Source organism: Micropterus salmoides, unplaced genomic scaffold, assembly GCF_014851395.1.
Source record: "Micropterus salmoides isolate LMB-PRFRI ecotype aquatic unplaced genomic scaffold, ASM1485139v1 Ms_hic_scaffold_13, whole genome shotgun sequence".
Classification (NCBI taxonomy): Eukaryota; Metazoa; Chordata; class Actinopteri; order Centrarchiformes; family Centrarchidae; genus Micropterus; species Micropterus salmoides.
Window position 1 is genome coordinate 10,415,531 of NW_024040374.1, and position 23,431 is coordinate 10,438,961.

At 39.3% G+C, this 23,431-nt stretch overlaps 1 protein-coding gene across 2 annotated transcripts in view; it reads left to right on the forward strand.

Moving 5' to 3' along the window:
- The first annotated feature begins 354 nt into the window (after nt 1-354).
- Nucleotides 355-23,431, forward strand: part of rabgap1l (RAB GTPase activating protein 1-like) — a 132,896-nt gene continuing 109,819 nt past the window's right edge. Inside the window, exons 1-11 of one of the 2 annotated variants that reach the window (XM_038715471.1) lie at nt 379-465; nt 6,562-6,589; nt 8,079-8,302; nt 8,767-8,935; nt 11,812-12,016; nt 12,672-12,846; nt 13,274-13,431; nt 14,223-14,333; nt 16,594-16,660; nt 17,439-17,541; nt 19,912-20,078. In XM_038715471.1, coding sequence (XP_038571399.1) covers nt 8,165-8,302; nt 8,767-8,935; nt 11,812-12,016; nt 12,672-12,846; nt 13,274-13,431; nt 14,223-14,333; nt 16,594-16,660; nt 17,439-17,541; nt 19,912-20,078 — 1,293 coding nt within the window. In that variant the 5' untranslated portion in view covers nt 379-465; nt 6,562-6,589; nt 8,079-8,164. Of the gene's footprint in view, nt 466-6,561; nt 6,590-8,078; nt 8,303-8,766; nt 8,936-11,811; nt 12,017-12,671; nt 12,847-13,273; nt 13,432-14,222; nt 14,334-16,593; nt 16,661-17,438; nt 17,542-19,911; nt 20,079-23,431 lie in introns of both variants that reach the window. The other variant, XM_038715470.1, reaches the window with a different exon arrangement.

A 23,431-nucleotide genomic window follows, 5' to 3' on the forward strand; every position in this document is an offset into this window, starting at 1 on the left:
ACATGTATTTATTTACTGTAAATTACTGGGGGGTTTTGCATTTAATAGAATGTTTATTTTTTGATCATTTGTTTATTTCTGTATTTCCCATTATATCAGAATCTGTCCTCCACAACAAAGGGGGAAATTATGCTATCTGATGGGAAAGTGTGTTCCTCAAATAAACATTATACAACTAAAATGCATAATAATACATCGTGTTTATATAGGTCAAAAATAATATGCGTATGTTTTCACCTATACAGCAAATGTTTAGGGGTAAAAGCCTCAATCTAAGAGCTTTTTATATACAGTCTATGTGTAAGAGGTGAGCAGACACGCTGCAGGAGTACAGCGCATGCGTGAACATTCCAAACCGGAAGGCGTGTCATTATTACCCCGGAGTGATTCATCTTCGTAAACATACACGATCTTCGCTGCAACTCTTCTGACAGCTAGCAAGCAACTCTATAACGCTCAAAACAAGTAAGTTCACAGCTCTTTTATCAACACTTGTGATTGTTTTGGTGATACCTGTACATGCAGTGAGAAGAGAAACGTTCTTTTCCTTCTTCCTTCTTGTCATTTTTCTCCTTTGCCGGGCGGGGTGTTGCTAAATGAGGTCGCTCCTCCGAAGAGTGGTCCAACTGTTTTGGACTTCGAGCTGGTTAGCGTTAGCCAAACTTAGCTTTAGCTCGCTTTCCTGGCACACATAGGCACTTCCTGTTTGGCAAGCAATTCACCTGTTCCGACTTCTTAGCTCTTGGCTACAGGACTGCTTGTGACAAGGATATGTTTTTATTACCGCGGCGACTAAAAGGCTGTGGTAACTGTTACGTTATGGATAAGTTGGCTTCCCGCTAGCAAATCTTCCCCTGTTTGCATTAACGTTAGCTAGCTAATGTGAGAGGAGTCTGTCCGCTTTACAAAACTGCTGTTTATGTGTGCTTGACGTTTCAGACAAAGTGATGCCAATGCCATTTAACCTACTAAATGTCCGTTAAACGTCTGTTTAAATTCAAAAGCTGACATACTAAGCTAGTCTGCTGATTATGCTGTGAGAGACTGATGTGCTCCATGCAGGGCCTGCAGAAACCAGTGAGAGCAATAATAACCGTGTGGTGCAGGAATTAACGTGAACAGCCACCCTAACACAGAATATAATAAAATAGCATTTCTTTGTATACTGACAAATGTCCCATCAATTGAGAAACCCGAGCATCAACCAGGTGACACTTTTTGGAATTGAGCCATTTACACGGTGTAAGTTTGTGAAAGGGATGATAGAGCTTTTGTTTGACATATTTCACCCAATGACTTTTTTTTTCACAGGAGGGCCTGTGGGCTTGTACGAAAATGTACCCATACATACCTCAGTAACACAACTGCATCTGTGGCCATATTGTCACAGCATTTATTCCACTATGTATGGATCAGCTCCATGATTTGTCTCTGGATGATATCATAACTACAGTATGTGTCTTTGCTGTGAATTTGAAAAGAGAGACTTTAGACTTGGCCATAACTGAAGCAGGACCAGGAGATATCACTTTGTTTTTGTTTTTTTTTACCTTGAAATGGATAATGTCTGAGAGTATTTCTTGAGTTGACTCTTGGTGCTTGTAGAATGTGGCAGACATTATATGAATCACAGTTACTGATATCCTGATATGATATGAAATCATAAATGATAATGCAAAGCAGTGGGTTCCCTGGTATGCTGTGAGAAAATAACAGAAGATTGTATGCATTATGTATAAAAAGACGTTTCTTCACAGTTAATTTAACTCTATAAGATGAAAAGGGCCAAAGCATTGTTGACGTTTCAAAAATGTGCCTGTTCCAACAACAAACAATTGAAACAGACTTCTACCAGCCAACTATTATTTACTGTGGTGGTTAAAGAATTGTTTATCTCTCTTAGTACTAAATTAAGCTCCACAATGTTATATGGCTGCGATTTGATGTCCCACATTCTTTATAGGGCTCAGTAGGGTTTGGTATTGTTTCAATTTTATCGATTCTGATTTTACTTATTGAATCTGGTTCTTACCAGATCTTGGATCTGGATATTTTTTTGGATATGAAAACAAGAATAAATATTTGAAGAACAAAAATTTGCCAACCTTTTATTCTTGGCACATTTTGGTTATAATAATAGCCTATATAATAAGGCTTCTTTTTTCTCTTCATTTATAAAAATAAATGTTGTTCCAGGCAAGTGATTGGACAGACTCTCCCTGGAGGGAGGGTTGTATTTGGCATTTAGGTCCTTGGTCGTCTCCATGCATAGAAATTTTACACTAACATTATTATGCTACACCTACCATGGGGTAGGCCTTTTCAAAGTTTACTGTAGACTATAACATTATTCTGTCAGCTGTGTCTGATGTGCTGGAGATTCTGGAGTTTCTGTACTAGAGGGGTGTCTCTGAAGACTCGTATCTAAGAAAAATATGTATTGGAATAATTTGTAGACATCATTCATTTACCTTCAATATAAAATGTGACAAGACAGATGAGATGTGTTTTGTACCTGAGCATGAGACATTGCTACTGTTAGTGTTAGCTGTATTTGGGACGTTATTGTTGCTGGGAGACTCATTGAACACAGGGCATTCCTTCAGATTCACGCTGTGCTGAAGTAAAGGCTTCGTCATATTAGAGGTGCTTCCTCCCTTGCGCGAAATAACCTTACAGGTGTTATTTTGCTGCTGTTCTCTGTTTTTTTTATTGAAGCTAAGCCAAACTTGTTTTGTCTTTGCTGCGGTCCGCCACGGTCCTGGAATGTAAACAGAGGAACTCTCTTCTCGCATGATTTGTTGATGTACTGCGTAACAAATGACATGATGTTAGGTCAGAGTAGCAGGTCCTGGCAAATAAATGTAACTTTTATGGATTGTAAAATGCTCACTGCAGTTCCATCAGAAGCTCGACTGAAATATGAAAAAAGTTAGGAACCGATAAGCAGAATTGAAATGCACGCGTCTTATTGTAACCTTTTCTCGGTTTGGGGAGTAAAGTTTGCTTGCTCTTAAGCCTTTTGCAAGCAACTATCCATTAATTGGGGTTGCTGGGAGACTCATTGAACACAGGGCATTCCTTCAGATTCACGCTGTGCTGAAGTAAATGCTTCGTCATATTAGAGGTGCTTCCTCCCTTGCGCGAAATAACCTTACAGGTGTTATTTTGCTGCTGTTCTCTGTTTTTTTTATTGAAGCTAAGCCAAACTTGTTTTGTCTTTGCTGCGGTCCGCCATGGTCCTGGAATGTAAACAGAGGAACTCTCTTCTCGCATGATTTGTTGATGTACTGCGTAACAAATGACATGATGTTAGGTCAGAGTAGCAGGTCCTGGCAAATAAATGTAACTTTTATGGATTGTAAAATGCTCACTGCAGTTCCATCAGAAGCTCGACTGAAATATGAAAAAAGTTAGGAACCGATAAGCAGAATTGAAATGCACGCGTCTTATTGTAACCTTTTCTCGGTTTGGGGAGTAAAGTTTGCTTGCTCTTAAGCCTTTTGCAAGCAACTATCCATTAATTGGGGTTTTCACTTTGTTTTGAAATGCTCAAGCTGCTCCAGTTGATTTTGGTTATATTTTAAAAGTGAAGTTACTGATTTTAGAGTTGCAACGATTAGTTGCTTAATTTGCTAGTCAATTGTCAGAAAAATAATCATACATTTTAATAATCAATGAAACATTTACGTAATTTTATGTAAAGTAAAAAATCCTAAAAATATTAGTGTTTTCGGCCCCCCAATTTTTTACATTATTGTAAATTGAAACTCACAGCTCTGTAGACTGGTAATAATTTGACAACTGTGGAGCTTCTGTATGCTTGGTAGATTGGTAGAAGATTGCTGCAAACAGGAATAAACAGGTACTAGTCTGATGTTTTTTAAAAATTTTTATTTAACCTTTATTTAATCAGGAGAGTCCCACTGAGATTAAGAACCTCTTTTGCAAGGGTGACCTGGCCAAGACAGGCAGCAGCATATTAAAAAAATACAAACATATAGGTACAGACAAATAACACAGAAGACTAGTAAGCTAACATTTCATGAAGTTATTTTAAATCATTTTTCCAATCTAAGAGCATTTACATATTAAGGCATCTGCCTCTAAGTCTTTCATTTTGGATTTAAATGCGTTTTAGCGAGATTAATTCAGTGAGTTTGAAGTCCTTTTGCAACGTATTCCATGCTGAAGGTGCAGAATACAGAAATGCCTTCTTTCCCGGTTCCGTACGGGTATTTGGCACAGAGACCATAAAGAAGTCCTGAGAACGCAAAGAGTGCCGCCCATTGTAGGCCAAGCTTTAGTGGTTAGTCTTTTGTTGGGTGTCTTGATGGAGAGGTGTTTCTTTGTCTCAAAGGAACTAGGCCTACTTTAATAAGAGGTAGCATTGCACAGCCGGCCAGAAAACTAACCAGTATATAAGGAATTAATTAGCTTCCTTTTCATATTCATTCATCAGATTTACTGACATGCATATTCTGTTCATGGTCTTGCATGCAGTGTTGTGTTGCTGTCGTGTTTAGAGCTTATAAAACAGGTTGTCACAGCAGTGTACTTGAGGTCAAAACAGTGTACTTCATTCATGGTGGTAGGTACATTTGAATCCACCATAAACAGACACAAGAGATAAAAACCTTGTATTTGACTATGAAAATAGCTCGGATGGCTGTAGCATCAGACCTAATGGGAAGCAATTCAATGATGAGAGATGTCACTAGAATGCAGTCACAAACTTGTGTTCACCTTTCGCCAACAAGCCTCAGAGGAGGTTTCACTCCCAGATGCAAAGTAGGACTGCAACTAACAATTATTTTCGTTGTCTATTAACCTATCGATTATTTTTTCGATTAATCAAGAAGATGTTTGGTCAGAAAATGGTGAAAAATGTTGATCAGTGTTTCTCAAAGCCCAAGACGATGTCCTTTTTCATAATAAAAAAAAAAAAAAGATTAATCGGTTGTCTAAATAGTTGATGATTAATTTAATAGTTGACAAATAGTCAATGAATCATTGCAGCTCTGGAGGCTGAACTGTTTCCCTGTGGGACTGTGTGGAGAGTCACCTGGCTTAATCTTGTTCAAATGTTAGGACGGGCTGAGGTTAGTCGTAACATGATGTGTGATAGATGCTTTTGCACAAAGGGTTTCCAGGAGCAGTAATGTGTACAGGGAAATTAACTCCCAACCTGTGACAGTGGTAATGTCACACCCTAATCCCAGTATGGAGTTACCCATCCAGACACCAAAGATACCATTGTAATTGCCTTTGATTCGAGACAGTCTGAGAGAATGCACAGTGTCCAGGCATGGACAAAATCTGAAAACAGACCAAAGACTGCACATAAGTTATGCTTTTCAAGTTGATACTTTTGTGAAAAGTTATTAAAATCTGACCCGGCCTCACCCTAGTGTTATTGTCTTTATTCTCATTGGAACAGGTTTGCCATGCTGCAGTGACAGGTCTGTTCACTGTGCATACTGTATGCTTCACAGTCATTCAGGGAACGAGAGGCAGGAAATATGGAGTCAGCAGGTTGGGCAGCCTTAGCTGTGCTCTTCACAGTAAGGTCAGGATGTTCATTTAAAAGAGACAGAGTTAGGTTGAGGCACGAGTCAGACATGTAGCCATCATTGTCTACAACCAGAAGAGACGTGAAGCCAAATGCATTGGCTATCACCTGCTGAAGAAACTGGTGAAAAGGAAACATTTTTTCTAGCTCCCAACCCTCCCGGGAACTGTCTGAAGTGTTCAGAGCCATGTATAAAAATATCATCAAATACAATTTGATAATAGATTTTGGGTTGTTTCAGTTAACTTTGTTGGTGTCTATGCCCACAAAGCTTACTTCTCTGACTCTCATGACAGGGATTATAATATTCACCTGTCTGTTGACACTAAGTGTAAGTAAGTGTAACAAAACAGCAGGGCAACTCACAGACCGATAGGAACACATACACACCCTAACAGATGTAATGTGTCTGGTTTACCCAGTGCCTGTGGGTGTTGTTCAGCCTGTCTACACCACTGGCTACTCACAGTTTCCATACAGGCAGTGGTTGGGTAACAAGACGTCCAATTGGACTGTACTGGAGAATAAGGCTGGTAATAACTGGGTGCAAATTTGCTGCTGTGTTTATAGCTTGAGTTACAGTCAAAGAAGAAGTGACTGTCCAGTCACACAAGGGCTGCAAGAGTGAGATAGGTTAGTGTAATCTGGATAAATGTTGTTGTATGTTTGTAATGTATGTTGTTTGTATGTAAACTAGATTTGAAATGACCTACTGGCAACCAACAGATGCCAGTAAAATTATTCTTTATTAACGGATTCAATCAAAGTCACCTATAACATTTTATTAGTTTTGTACTATTCACATACTAATGTGCTTGCATTTGTGTGAGGGAGATTATTGGTTCCTTTCACAATCAACATTAAGTAATTATAATTAATAGCCAGTACAGTGTGGGTGGAATTTACCACATGCTTTAGAAGAAGAGACATGTGATCCATACATGGTGTCCCAACATGCCCTGTTACTATCTGTTTTGTTTTTTTCTAAGGTCCTTCCCATTGCAGTTTCTTCCATAAGTGAGTCAGTAGGAGTGTTCTCTTTTCTGCTTCACTCTGCTTTGTGTAATTGAATAAGTGTGATTGGAGCACATGACCCTGTTGCCTTCCTCATGTATGTGTGTATGAGTATAATTTGCAAGGGTTGAGCGTGTGTGAATGCCTTTTCTATGCATGTGATCATGTCTCTGTTTTTAAATGAATACCCCCTTCATGCATTTGTTCTAGACTATTATGTGTTTGCTTATTTGTGTGCGTGTGTGTGTACATTCTCTTCCACAGCACAATTTCTTAAAGTCCAATGTGGCGTCATTAAATTTCTTTAATTAGATAAAATATTCCATTTACAGTGATATTATCCAGAGAAAAGCAGCAAATCCTTAAAATGTAGAAGCTTGAACCAATACATTTTTGCCCATTTTGCTAAGAAAATGGCTCAAATGATTCCTGGATTACTGAAATAATTTCCAGTTAAATTTACTGTTGATCAACTAATCTCCGGTTATAGTACATTTGTAAATGTGTTTAGTAGGAGGTAAAAATAGTTTGTGAGCGCTGAAAGTAGTTGTCTGACAGGCCTCACTTAATTGTTGCTGATCATTTGTTAAAATGGGCATTAATTAGCATTAACAGTACTTTTGAACTGTTACATAACCTTTTTTTAATTGTATGTGCATTTTATTTATCTATACTTACTTACTTGCTTACAGACAGGTTTCAACTAGCTTTGTTTGTATGTGGTGTAATCCAGCTCATGGCAGAATTAATGAGCCATAACCTATGGAGACAATGGGCTGATACAGATCTGTACAGACAGACTTTTTCTTTTGTCTTTTGGTGCTGTGCTAGTAAGCGTACAGAGTCCTTAATGTGCCAACAAAGACATTTGGGGAGTAGATTAAAGATGCCTGTTAATAATTGCTTGGTCACAGATCTGAAGAAATTGTTGCTATAACATCAGTAACACCTAAAATCAACAGCTAGTGGCAGGATACTACATATGCTCTTAAAGTATATCAAAAGAATCTTTGAAATAGAGCCATCAACAAATTTAGCTGCCAGCCTGTCAGGCACTGTGGCAGGCAACTGGCAAATGCCAGAGTGATCTGGGAGACAATAATCACACCCTAAGCACCGAGAACAATTTGAGGAATTGCACAACAGCAGATTTGTGGTTAGCTTTACAAATTGTGCTTTTTCTGTACTGGTATCACTAACTCAGAGATGACAGGGTATTTAGAATAACTTTAGCCTAGACTCACAACCCTAAAATGTGGCCTATAAAACCAAAGTTCTGGCCACTTTCTGTCCCATCCTTTCTGTTCCCCAGTACCAAATGGGTCTGCTGTAATTTGGCATTCCATCCATCCACCGCTTATCCTGCGTACAGGGTCACAGGAAAAAAAAACTGCATTTTGTGTTTAATTGTGTTATCTTTGTCTAATATTTCAATTTGTTTGTTGATCTGAAACATTCAGTTTGACAAACATGCAAAATGCTGTGCTTGCAGACTGCCTTCCTACAGAGCTGGGCGGACAGGAGAGGGAAGGGTTTAACCCTGGTCTCCCCAGCCGACTCTGAGTTAACCAGCCAGCCATGGATGACAGCTCCTCACTTGGAAAAGTAAGCAGCTCTACAGAGTCCGTGGCCACTGTCACCAGTGAGGAGTTTGTTCTGGTGCAGTCCAGTGCTGCTGGGTCACCGCAAGGCTCTGGAGGAAAACCAAGACTCAAGGTCAGAACAACACATGGACAGACTTTTACACCTAACTTGAACGGTGCAATATGTAAAATTAATTCCCCCGTTACACAAAATGATCCAACACGAAGCCACTTGAAGGCTGCTGGTCAGATTTGCAGTTGCAAAATGTCAAACACAACAGCTATAAAACCTTTCTCATCATTGGCCTCCACCTGGATTTAGTAATCTACTTTTTTTATTAACCCTGCCAAATGTGCCTGTGGCTACCACTAGAGCTTATGTGGCTGAACCGGTCATCAATGTATGTGTGATTACAGTCTAAGAATGCATGTTGACAGCATATGGAAACAAGTGACATTTTTTGCCAAAGCCCTCAGTCCAGGAAGCTCCACTCTGTCTTCATCTTTTGTTTTTATATCCTTGTTCTTAACCTGTTTTAACTCTTTGTTTCTCCTTTCCCTAATCCCTAATGTTTTGTCTTTTCCTCTCTTCCTAAGATGTCTTGGAATGGGAGTGAGCAGCTGGAGAAAGCTATGGAGGAGGTGTTGGATGATGATGATGATGATGTGAAGGTGGAGAAGAGCAGCGTGGAAGAGATGGAGAAGCACAGGCACCCGGAGAAGCACAGGCACCCAGAGAGCCGAGTCCTGGAGCCCCGACCTGCAGGTATAGCTCTGGACTTTTCAGGTCCATTTAGTCACTGTGTCTACTTGTGGACATTTATAATTTGCCAGTCAGCTGTTCTTTCATTCTCCCAACCATGCATCAAAATGGAAATATAACTATATTGTACTTAGGACATAAATGTTTCTTCCTTTTAGCAAACTTTTCAAAGCAGCTGAATGTTGTGACACACTGCAACTGAACATTTCCCAAATTCTATTAGTATTTAACTAGTGAAATCAGAACATACCTGTGACACTGTGACATATGTATGTAATTTGTAGGGATGTCCCCGACTAAGAATTTACATAGTTGAATCAGAATTGTCAAGTCTCGCCTATAGTCGAGTGATAGTCAAATCATATGTGTTTGTGAGGCGGCGATTGCGGAGGGTGGGGGGCTTACACTTAGTAGCTCCGTTTTAATCTTGAGAAGCTGCAGAGCAGCAATCTCTGTTTATCACTGTCACTGTAGCTTACACTGTAGCCTACATTTCCAGCTAAACTGAGGCTTATTGTTGACCCTTTTCTCTCTGCTCGCCTGCCATTCACCGGCCTTGAGTTTTGCGTGTGTGCGTACCATGTGGCTGACAACTGCATGCACGTTGCGCTTCCTCGCGAGTCTATTTCAAGTACTGTAACAAATATAATATTCTTTGTGTGGTTCATCAATGGTGATAAATGATCATTCATTGTGATACAATGAATAACAACAAATGTAATACTAAATTAGTTCAGGCTCAGGCCAAAATGGAAAAATGTTTTCAGAAAAAGTGTTTTCTTTCATTACTGTATCTACTCACGTCGTTGTCAGTTTCATTTTATTATGGGGTATGGATTTCAATGAAGTATAAGGAAATAACAATGTGCAAGGCATTCTTGGATGAAAAATGTTTGAAAATGAGCTAAGTGCTTAAAAAACATTTAGCTGCGTGCCATTGACATACCGAAATCTATTTTGCCGTATCAAATTAGCAAGGCTGGTATCTGAACCCTCTGACATTGGCTTAACGGCTCTGTATATCAGCAAGGACAGGTTGGCCCAGACAGCTCAACAAACACTGGTGCAGAAATAACATACACTCCATATACAGCTCAGTGGCAGGTACATGGCATTTGCAATGCCAGCATTACATTATATAGTTTCCAATAAATATGGGGCCTCTGGTTTCATGTACAGTACCTGTCAGGAATATAAAGTCCGATGAAAAGCACTTTTGATGTATTTTTGGATAAAATCTGTGGAGGATGATGTAGGCGTGTAATATGCTCTTCCGATGAAACTCCTCACTTTCAGGTGAAATGAAACATCTAGTGATATCATGTGTCACAGAGGAAGGAAGCACGTGTCTCTGTGTCTCTGTCTCTCCAAGCCTACAGTATCCTGCTTGCTCCTGCTTGGCTCCTTCCCAAGCAAGCTGGTGCATGCTCTGCTGCGACAACACAGTCTGTACACTCCACTTCGAGTCACTGGTGCGCGTCTGTCAAGACCAGTAGCACTCACCTCAATATTTGCCAGATGTCTTGAGAAACTGGTACTGAACACCATCCTCCCGGCTGTCTGCCCATAGCTGGACCCCTACCAGTTTCCCTACAAGGCCAAAAGAGGAACAGAGGATGCTGTAGCATGCTTCCTTCACACTCTACTACAACATCTGCACTTCCCTGGCCATTATGCCAGGATCCTATTTGTAGACTTCAGCTCTGCCTTCAACACAATTCAATGTCACACCATGATTACTCAACTCCACCACCTCCATGTGCCACCTCTCCTCATTCGCTGGATCCATAATTTCCTCAGTGACAGACCACAGGCAGTGAGGGTGGGAAGCACCACATCCACCACCACCATTACTGTAGCATTGGAGCTCCCCAAGGCTTTACAGTCTGTACACCAATGACTGCATTAGCCCTTCTCCCATTACAAAATACTTCAAATACTCTGACACAGCCATACTCGCCCTCCTATCTGAAACAGAATCAGTTACAGCATATCACCAATCCATTGCACACTTCACACAATGGTGTAAGAACAGTCACCTCCTCCTCAACGTCACCAAGACAAAGGAACTCATCCTGGACACATGCCGTAAAAGTTTTGCATTGTCCTGTATGATCATTTCTGAAAACACAATATATGGTCTACAAAGAGCTTTAGCTATTCTGGCAGCTGGTGAACATAGGGAAATAAAGCAGGTTAAAGTTAGAAAGTTGGAAAATACATTTAAATTTTCTTCATCTGATCATCTGACTCCTTTACTCAATTTTAACAACTGGAGACAGAATGTTTTACATTAGGACTACATGTCTTTGTTGATTTCCTTGCAGTTACTTAGTGTTGTCACTCTTTTGTGTTGCACTACTATTGAGTGAACTTGGAGGAAATGGTTAGTGTGGTGTAGAGCGAGTCAGCAGAGCAAGTCCAGCTGCTACTCTCATTGTTCTGCTTCCTGTTTGCAAAGTGTAAAGCACCAGGTCAAAGGTCAATTCAGAGTAGACCTCACCACCAATTTCCCATTCTGCTTATTTTTGCTTCTTCCTCCTCTAGTTGTGTTTTGGAGTTTTTGTCTTGTTTCTTTCTCTTTTTTTTTTCTCTTAAATGCACTGGCCTGTAGAGCTGTTAGACTACACCATGTGAAAATCCGAGAGAAGCCATGTTCTCATGATGCTTTGACAGCTTTCCAGCGTAATGGGATATGTTGTTGTTGAAGGCTGTTTAACAATTTAAAAAAAAATTATTGAATTAAATTAGATTCACATTTTACAAGACTGTAGAGAAGAAGAAGACATCCATTTAGCATACAATATGGAAACCCCCAAGGACACGTTTATGCTTTTGAGAAGAATTTACAATATCAAAACCTTTCTGTCTGTCCACAGAAGCTTCTCCAGCACCACCCAGCCCCACGGTGCTGGAAGAAGATAGTGTCCAATTCAACAAGTTGTCCTACCTGGGCTGCACCTGGGTCAAAGCCCCTCGCAACGAGGCAGAGGCACAGAGTGCCATGGCCACCCTGCGGGCTGAAAGCGCCATCCCCATCCCCATCACCCTGCATGTCCCCTGCGGACCAGATGGCTCTGTCAGGTAAGCCACACAAAGACTGTGTATGTTGAGTTGTGTTAGTGGGTCGGTTAAAAGGGTCTATGATGAAAGGAAAATAGATAAATTTGTTAAGATTGGTATTTCAACATATTTACACTACAGTTTGGCAGGAAAGAAACTAAAACGTATATAACGTCAGTATGGTAATACAATATTCAAGGATTGTTGTGAAACTAATGGCGACAGGTCATGTAATCAGTATTGTATATACTGATATAGGCAAGCAGAAATAGGAAAGTTACAGATGAAGTGTGTATTACATGAGCTGAGAGAAACTTTTCAAACATCCTGAAAAGGGAACATGAAATATTTAGATTCAACAAAAAGGAAATGAGATGTGACTTCTTTGACTACACTGAAAATGTTTACTTTTCTTGGTTGAATATGAAATGTAATGCCATTTATTCGGGTAGATGAGGTATTACTAATTTGTGTTAACACAAAACATCTTAAAAGTTTCAAAGTGTTAGGTATTTGCTCTGGGAACTCAGGCTACAGGTATATAGAGATAGGGTGATCTAGAAAATGGATAAAATGGATAATAAATGTGAAATTTGATTATTGGCAAAAAAAGATAACTCTACTGTTAATCTGACTGTAAGTCTGGATCAAATGTAAAAAAAACAACTCTCCTCAGAATTATGGACCAGGCCTCAGGAACAGAGATCGCCTCATTTCCCATCTACAAGGTGTTGTTCTGTGCACGTGGACAGGAGGGCTCGGTGGAAAGTGACTGTTTCTCCTTTACTGAGAGTTACCGGAGCTCTGAGGACTTCCAGATTCATGTCTTCTCCTGCCACATTAAAGAGGCCGTGAGTTGCATGCATGAATTCCACGTTACAAACTGCACCTCTACATGGGTTTTCACTCCGCCGTGGAGTACTTAATCTCATAACATTTAGCTTTAAAGGAGGGTGATGCATGGAGGAGACAGATGATGACTTGTATATAGTGAAATTCATTCTGTGAAGCTGATTACAGGCTCTGTTCTCCAGACCCATAACTTCTGTTGTAACTTTAACGCACTGTTGTCTACTTTTGTATTTGTCAATTATCTCCACTCTATTCTACTCTTGTCTTTATTACTATCCTTTTATTTTCATGTTCTGTTCATTTCTCTTTGTATATACTGATTTGTATTTACTCATTTCCTTTTAATGCTTGTTATTTAATCTTTTCTTCTTGCAGTTAGGTCAGAGTCTATTCCACTTTTTGTTTTTCTTTGTCTTTTCCATCCAGGTCAGTCGTATCCTGTACAGTTTCTCAACAGCCTTTCGCCGTTCTTCACGGCCAGCAGACATCAGGGACACGGCACTGTCTAGTCCGCCCGATGGTGACCTCTACACCTTCACTGTCTCGCTGGAAATCAAAGAGGATGATGGCAAGGGCAACTACAGGTACTTGGTACACACACACACACACACACACACACACACACACACACACACACACACACACACACACACACACACACACACACACACTTACACTTACACTTACTTCAATTCCATTATACAGGTGTCTTTATAGTATAGAGTATAATGGTTCTATGAACAGGTATGTTACCCTCATATCTTTTACATTATATGTGAAAGTCGCATGAGAATCTTTTAACAACCGTTTATGGAATAGTATAGTATGATCATGTGGCTCCATTTTTTTGAGGAAAGCCCCATTGATTGCATGTGTCTTGTGAGCTGGGGACTGTTGTTATCACAGATCTGTTTGTGGTTGGAAAGCTTTAATGATCTGCCACAATACTGTTTTATCTTACTGTTATTGTTCATCTGTAAAAAGGACAAATCTTATGGGCACAGTAAGACTGTTTTTTTCATTTTCCATAGCCATCATATATTGAGTATTTTAGAAATTGGTTTTCATTTTCTGTTCCCCTCAAGGGCTCAATAGCTGTTCTGAAAGCACAGCAGATGTCCTTTAATATATAATACATTAAGAGGACTTGGGGGAAGACATGGCATATTTTTTTTATTTTCTTGGGTTAGTCATACTAAGACAATCTTTTTTCAAAGAAGTAACTGGCAGTTAGACAGAACAGACTAACATATAACAAGCTCAATTCAAAATACGCTTAAAATACATCAAAGAACATAGGACAGAAATACACAAAATCAAAATGGAACCACATCTAAGTCCCAAATGGTATGTATAACCTTCTTCGTCTCCACAGTCCCGTGCCTAAGGACAGAGATAAGTTGTACTTCAAGCTGCGACAGGGTGTTCAGAAGAAGGTTGTGGTTTCAGTTCAACAGATGTGCAACAAGGAGCTGGGCATCGAGAGGTGAGGATCACTGTAAAAAGAGATGATGCTGGGCAAGGTCCTAGAAACCTTCCACTGGGGGTCTTTACTGGGCCTGTGTTACGGGTGTATTTATTCCTTACTCTATTTTTATGTTATCTGCTGTATAGTTTAGGTTTACCTCGATTAATCTTGCACTTGCCGGCCATCAAATGTCTATATCTCGAACCCTCTAATCCTTTCTATTTTGGGGTTGTTTTCTGTACATGACTGACTTAACTATACTTTGAGAGGAGGTTTGCCTTGTTGTACCACCAGAGTTTGATAGGCAGCTGAGTCACCAGGACAAATGAGCTAAACTAAAGGAGGTAATGATGTAGAGCAGTGGTTCTCAAAGTGGGGTCTGGCGACCCCCAGGGGGAGAATAATTTATGGGACCAAATCGTATCAAATGGGGTTCTAATTTGTTGTGTGTGTTTATGGGTTCTTGACATGAAAAGCAGCTTGAAAATCCTGCTTTAAACATTCTGGGTATACACACAGCATTCAATATCTATATCCTTGATATAAACTTAATTATGTTAAATTGTACAATGACTTTTCAGATGTACCAGCCTACTTGAAATGGCTTGCTTTTACAAGTACAGTGCACACACTTAGTGGTCGAAATATTGCAGGGGGAAGGCAGTAAGAACAACAAAAAGTACAATGCAATGAGTCAAGCCACCCATATAGTACATAATAAAAATTATAAAACGCCCCAATAGATGAATACTGGTGTACTTAAATCACTTTTGACTTCCTGCAGTCTCTCATTTTTATGTTAGATTAACACACTCTACAAGCACGACAGCACCTAAGAACTAGGTCATCTACATCACTCGCCTATTCTTCTTTATTCCAACACCTCCAATTGCTTTCAGAGGTAGACAGACACCTTCCCTCTGCTTTATTTTTACTGTCAGTGGAGACCTGTTATTTAGAACTCATCCTTTCTGAGGTGTTCGGCCCATGTTTGACAACACTTAATTGGATTATTATTCATTGTTTTTATTGCCTCAGCCTAAATGGTTAATTTGCATCATGAGTTGTGTGGATGTAGTACATTATATTCTGTATTAATCCTGAGCAGCTGAATGACGACTTTGTTTAAAATGCCTTTTTACCTGGAAGTCGTTCTATCCACGCTTAAAAATATTGTTGAAATGTCACTTTGCACGACCCACATCTTTCAAACTCAATATGAGCCAACCTTGGATAACTATAAATATATATTTTTTTGTAATGCATTCCTGAAACTGAGAGATTCCCATGCTGACCACATGATGGCACCTCCAACCTTAAGCTGAAGGAACTTTACTATACCATGTGATTATGTTGGGTTGGTATGCTGAAATGGAAACAACATAAACCATGTTGCTTCAGTACAGACTTATTTCATCCTTGAAAGGGTCAGGCCATAGCACACCCCTGTCTTCTGCAAGCCAGTGATGGTAGGGAGAGCTGGTTGTTTTTATGACCCTGAAGGTGCTTAGACATGCTAAGCTACATTATTTTGTGCTGCACAGGTTACAGCCCTCGACTTAAGATTTTCCTAATTGACTTGCCATTGGTCGACTAGTTATTGCACATTTATGATATTAATTGAATTGCTCAAATATATATTTTGGGGCATCCAAAAATGGCTTTCCAGGGCTGAGAAAGAATGTTATAAGTAACAGTATTGGCACGGTGCAGAGAAATACAAAACTGTAATAATAAGCCTTTGAAGTATATATTTTACAAACGCATGCCCGCAGAGAGCCATCTGTTAAATGGTAACAACAAGCGATAAGGATTCTGAACGTGCTGCAACAACCAGCAAGGAGACTGAACACTTTGTCCATTTATTTCAACATAAAATAACATAAAAGTTCGCTCAAAACACTGGATCAAATAACTACAAGTATACTCTTCTTCCGCTTGACACCTCTCCTGTCCCCACCTGAACCTGCTGTCATCCCTGGAGTCAGAGGAGCCTTTTGTAAATCACCTTGGTTCTGTATTCCCTGTAGCCAAACTGGCTGGTTTAGTTGACTATTAGGAAGTAGCCCTAGTCTTTTCAGAGTGTCAGCTTTGCCTGAAAGATGGTAATGCGTGTTACAATGTCTGTGTGTAGTTTGGTCAGTTTAGTTGTCTCCGTATTCCTGTTTCCCTTTCTTCCTAACTAATTTGACACTCTGCAGTTGATTGCAGACTGTAACGCTGCAGTTGAATGAGTGATTACTAATTTGTGACTGTGCCTCCTGTGTCTTCCTTCAAGGTGTTTTGGGATGCTGCTGAGTCCAGGACAGAAAGTATGCAACAACGACATGCATCTACTAGACATGGTGAGCACAACCCACCGTAGCTCATTTTAATGGTGTGATAACAGTTTACAGTACGTTCTGATAGTTAAGAGTAGGGTGCCTGTCTTATCAATTAACATACCAGCTCGTTTTATTTTCAGTTCGACCTAAATTAGCATATCCAGAGTTAATAGACCTACATATTAATAATCGAATCACCTACTTATTATTGGCCAATTACTAAACACTACTCTTTTCTTTTCCCAGTTTGTATTTGTAAAACAGATTTGGGTGTCTGTTCAAAATGTTACATCTAATTATAAATAATAATAATACATTTTATATCTATAGCGCTTTTCAGGACACTCAAAGACACTTTACAATAAAACCAGTAGTTATGTACATTTAAAAATAGATAAAGTACATGAATAGAAAAATACATGAACGATAAGTTAAGAAACATATACATAAGATACAATACAATAAGAGCATAGCGGCGACCATATAAATTATATATAGAATCAGGTGCAATGTAAATTAATGTTATTTGAAGTTAAAAGCCAGTCTAAAGAGGTGGGATTTGATAAGTGATTTGAAAGAGTCCATGTCGCTACATTCTGTGATGTGTGTGGGTTGAGAGTTCCAGAGGGAGGGGGCTGCAATGGTGAAAGCTCTGTCACCCCAGGTACGGTGCTTGGTCCTGATTCTACCTGTATTTATATTTTACATTTTATAATTTTACAAAAATCTTAAATGTGTTGCAATTTTTATTAAAGATTAAAGAAACATGTACCTAAGCCATGCATTAATACCTACACAGGAGTCGATGGGGAGGAGCTCTGATGGGAAGGCATATGTGATCACAGGAACATGGAACCCCAACATGGCAGCCTTCCAGCCGCTGAATGAAGACACACCTAAAGGTGAAGCTAGTTATCCACCTACCTATTATGTCCCACAGTTGCAGTTTTACCTCACTGAGCAAAGCTAGAAACCTTTTGACTTCAAAATTAACTTTAATACTTAAAAAGTAAGTTACAGTTATGCCTATAGAAATGCTGGTAAAATGTTTCAATGCTGATTGATTTCCTTCTTTACTAATTTTAGCGATTGGCTGGCTGCAAGTTCTTTTTGAGTAAATGTGCACTACACTTTGCTGCATTTATGGTTTGTGTCAAGTGGAACTTACCAGTGCATGTTTACTGGTTGTTCACACACAAAGTAGGAATTATGTTCATACATTATTGCCACAAATGTAATGTGGGACTGCACAAAGTTCAAGGTCCCGTGTCACAGGAATTATGCAGTGTTTTCATTGGGGCTTGGATGTGATCATTGCCTTCATCCATTCTCTAACACAACATAGTCTCGTACCTGGCCTTGTGACCCATTGCTTGTCAAAGCATGTTTTCGCACATTGAAGTGTGAACACATTGTGTCAGGCAGAGCCAACAGAGCTATGTGTGTGAGGAAATATAATTTTAAAAAAGCATTTTGTGGAGGTTATTCTAATGCAGTTCACTTTACCGCCCAGTCTGGCAATCTTATAGCTATGCAGGTCTTATGCATGGTGATAACAGGAGATGAGCACAGAAATGTTTCACTCTGTACACACTTGTATGTGCAATTGGATCAAAAACATTGAGATTATTAAATACTGCAATATGTATAACTACGCACACAAATATAATCTAATAATAATAATTGTTGATGTAATATTTCTAAATGTAGTAATTAAGTTAGGGAAAGAGGGGGGAGGGTTTATTGATTTGGTCATAACTGTTTCTAGAATAATAACATCTAGAACCTGAATTGAACAAGAACATAACCTACCTACATTACAAAAAGTAGTGTTTCACATAAGGTTTAAGTGCTCTCAGAGAAGCATATTAGAGTTGAAAAAGTTGATTTACCATTATGTACTTGAGAGGAGACCAATTTTATTGTCATTTAAAGGGACGCATATACATGTGTTCAGACTGCATCCCCAGAGTGCATGTAGGCAGAGAGGTTGCCACACCAAATCCATTACAGCTAACAAATTAGACTACTTGGCAACTTGCTGATTCGAAGGCCCTGAGAGTTTGACTTGAAGGTGGATGGCAGGTCTGTCAAAGCAGTCTACCTCATGGGAGTCAGTCGTGGGACACACACACACACACACACACACACACACACACACACACACACACACACACACACACACACACACACACACACACACACTAAATTCGCCCGCATCCTTACTAGCTGAGAGATTCAAAGGCACTCAGAAGTAGTTTATAGTTGTTACACTTTGTAAAATCACACACATAGTTATAGTTATAATTTATAAAAGCTTTATAAAATTTATTTTTTTTTGAAGCAAATTATGCAGTATTTGAAAGTTTCATACATTATCATGCATTTTAGTGTGATGTGGATCTGGTGGTGATATTTGAAGTGGAGATTTTGAAACAAGTTTACATCCCTCTGGAAACACTGGTCAGGGTCAAAATTCTTCTTGGGTAGTTTCTTGTGAGCAGGTAATTGATTAATGGATCGTGGATTAAGTCATTCAAGCTCTGGTGAATATCTGATTTAAAATGGTGGCAAAAATGAAGCTTATAGAGTTCTTTGCCCAAAATTTGGAAATTGTGGATGCTTCCAAAAAATTCTCAATATTTTTCTAAATAATTTTTAATCTGAGTTGCAGCCACTGTAGCCTGTTGTAGCCAACACCAGAGAGGAGCCTAATCAGTAAACAGTACACAATTTCGGCACCAGCGCTAAAAGGGTCGAAAGCAAGTTCTTTTTTCCCCCAAAAAATATTTATTTTGAACAGCACTCTATTAATTAATAATAAATTACAGGACTCATCTAGCACTTGCCCCCCCTAACAAATTCATTTATAGACTTAAGTTGTTAAATTGAAGACATTAATGTTTAGCTCTTATCCACTAGGGGGTGTGGCATCCCCACAGGATACATGGTGTGGATTTCCTGCCTCCCTATAGAAGCCATTCAGATGAATAGCAAAATCTCTTCAGTTTTCTGTTATATTGTTAAACATTGTTAACAAGTATTTTTTAGAAAGAAAAAAACAAACAGGGCTTCATAAATAAAGGTTGGTTTTCTGCCATAGAGGTTGGTGCAGACTTACTAATGTATACCAGCTTTTGGCTGGTGGACAATTGATGGCCTAGTTTGATTCATATTAAATAAAATGAAAAGAAACAAAGCAGTCTTGCATAATACCTCCACAGTAACCTTGCCTTTTTCTTGTTTTGCCTTTTCTTTCTGGTCTGCTCCAGATAAGCAGGTCTACATGACAGTGGCAGCGGACCTGGTAGTCACCGAGGTGGTGGAGCCAGTTCGCTTCCTGCTGGAAACTCTGGTCAGGGTATATCCATCCAACGAACGCTTCTGGTACTTCAGCCGCAAGACCTTCAGTGAGACGTTCTACCTTAAGCTCAGACAGGTATCTATACTGCAACTATTACAACCTTCACAGAACCGGCACCCATTTTTATACTTTACCTATGCCCATATTTGTGGTTTATATCTCTCTTTAAACCCCAGTCTGACTGCTTGACTAACTAACTATGATTTAAATAAAGTGGTTAAAGGGCTTCTGGTTTCTAACCTGCTTGATTTCTGATGAGTTGTGTAATTTCTAGTTGTCACTTGCTGGATCTGTGGTTAAATTAATTTCACATTTGATGATTTATAGGTGGGCTCCTGAGTTGATACACGTGCTATCATGTAAATAAGTGCCAAACATATTGTAAAACTACCAGTCAGTCAGTAGAAACAATAAGGCTCCTTGGATCTTTGAGATATAACAGTCCAGTTACTGCAGAGTTTTTACTTCTATACATCCTATGTTTTGGATGATTTATAGGCATATTAGTTTGTTACTTGTTAAGTTAGTTCAGATCTAATTTGTAATTTCTGATTGATTAGTTGTGGAATTGGGATTTGTCAATGTTCATGATTTTGCCATCCAGTTTATACTGTGGTAGCTATCCCTGTAATGTATCTGGGTATAGTAAGACCATTGCAAAACAGCAGGACTGCTTTATGGTCATATTGGATTTTTATCCATCCATCCATCCGTCCATCCATCGTCAACCGCTTATCCTACGTACATGGTCGCGGGGTTGGATTTTTATATGATTCTTCATCTTAATTTGATCCATTGGCCAAAGACATTCCTCTTTTGTTATTTATCTAGCAGCAGTTTTTCAATCTACTTTCCAGACAGTGTTTCCATAAAACTTCCTATATCACACAATATATTGATATCCCCATAACAATTAATATATTGTGATAGTAGTTTTTATTCCAGCCCCCTCCCTAATTGGTTAGTTTTCTTAATGACTTCCGTTGCAACTTGCATGATCATAAAGACATTTTTGCCAGTTTGCATTTAATCAGATTTGTTGCTAGTAATTTGACTTAATATCTATTAATTATTGTGATTTATTATTATTGTTGTTGTTGTTGTTTGTATTATTATTATTATTATTATTATTATTATTTAAAATTAAGAAAATAACACTTTTTTTTATGATTACAATGTGTATATATATTTAACAGAGACAATACATTCCTTAATGATTACCCAAAGCATTCCAACCCACTGTCCTTAATGTAATAAGAGTTAAAAATAGTCAAAAATAAACTAAATGTAAACATGTAATGACATTTACTTAAAGCGGTGGTATTATGGTTTTTGTCTTTTTCCCTCTCCTTTATTGAGTTATATATCTTTTTTGTGCATGTAATAGGTTTGCAAAGTGAAAAAGCCCAAAGTCCACCCCAAAGGGAGTTCCCATCTCCCACAGAAAGCACTGCTCTGAACTGCCTGAAAACCGCTCGTTTGTAGTCCAGCCTTTACTTCCCTTTCTTGTGACGTCACAATGAAAATACGTGTCATAATGCTCGCTGAGTCCGACACGCCCTCAAAAACACCGGTGGAAAAACATTGAGCTGCAGCACACACCTCTCCTCTTCCTTCCAAACACTAGCTACCCTCCAAGCAGTCAATGGACATGAAGTTGTTACTGTGATGTAGAGACAGAGCTCACTTAAATCTTTATGGATGAAAGATACTTTTGTTACAGATTAATAACTCACCACTCTGAAACTCGTGCTCCAGTCCAAATTGCCAACCTGGTCAGCAACATGTAGCCTATAGCTGAATCTTTTCACTGACCATCCTTTCTCTGCTTCTGATTGGCTATTACTGGCCTTTCGCTGCCCCGCCCTTCTCTGCTTCTGATTGGCTAGTAGTCCTTAACTAGGAACTGCCTTGCAACTCCCAACAAAGATCATTTAGAGACAAGATGTATCACTCCTTAGCTAAAACAAAGCCTTCAACACAGGGTGAAAAGAGGAGCTGCAGCAATGTGCAGTATGACAAAAATATGGTGTTTTTTGAACATTAAACCATGTAAACCTGTTCTGGTACAACCCCTAAATATGATTTTGAACCTGAGAATGAGCATAATGCCACCCCTTTAAGTCAAGTTTATTGATGTAGCCCAATATCACATATGTCTCAAAGGGCTTTACAGCTCAAAACGGTATCAAAAAAGAGAGTTTGTGGATGGGCAGCTTAGAGGATATGTTGAGTGGAAGAGAAGGTCATTGCAGGCTGCTTGCAGACGTGGTGGTGTGTCAGTGACCAATCAAATGCTGTACCCAAGACATTGAAACATTAGGTTGTTGTAAGAGCTAAAGATATGTGCAGGGAGATGCAAATGTCTCATCAGCTGACTTCCATTTCTCTCTCTCTCTCCGTCTGTGCATCTCCCACTTCTGCCTTCCTCTTATTGTCAAGCTGGTGCATTAATGTTCAACATGTTATTCCCTCCCCCTCCTAAAACACAACTTCTGTGTCAGATATCTTTGTACTGTAAAATATAGATACTGCGTACTGTTTGTATGCTTAAAACCTCACCCTTTTCACTTGTCAAATTAATGTCAACTGAGCTAAACTCCAACTCAGTTGTCACGTTTATCTTGCGAGCTGAGGTCTGGCAGCTGAATAATCGTAACCATAGTCCACTGATGTGATGGGTTTTCTTGATGGGAACAAATAAACTGGATCCTTCCTTTATCTTACTGTGTAATGACAAACATCAAACACCCTGAAATGTTTGCCCTTGTGAGTTTCCTCACAACTTGTCTGATTAAAAAGTGCTGAGAGACAGTGAGTGAGGAATGCACATTTACTTACCTCCCACCAACACAAGGACACCCAGCTGGAGAAGTTGCTGCAGGTGCTTAAAAATACAGTTAAGCTGAAAGCTTCCTCTCTCCTTTTAAAAAGCAGATCTCCTTTAGTAGGCCGTGGGGAGCTGGCAAAGCAGTGGAGTGTGGGGAAGCTTTGGATTGTAGGGAGCTAATAAGAGGCTCTGTCTCATTATTGGCATGTGGGTAATTAACAGCGGTGGTCTGACTCGTCCGCCTGATTGCCTCTCTAGTTATCTCCTCAGTAAATGGAAGAGTGTTGGACTGGTGCTGTTGTTAAGAGCTAATTAAAAGATAATATTGTGTGGAGGTTTTTGTGGAAGATGGCAATCAGAGGTGATAAACACACATATACAATATGTAGTCCTATTGTCTTATTTTGCCAAAAACTGTCATTAGCCATCTGGCGTACTAGGGAGTCATTATCTGTGCCTACTTCTCAGAATGTTTTCTGTGTCTGCCCCCCTGAAAAGTGTATTTGGTGTCTGCTTTACTGGGAAACAAACCTGCCAGGTCTGTAGGCTAGATCATCATTTCAAGTCCAAGTTGATTTTAAGACTGAGTCCTGTCATG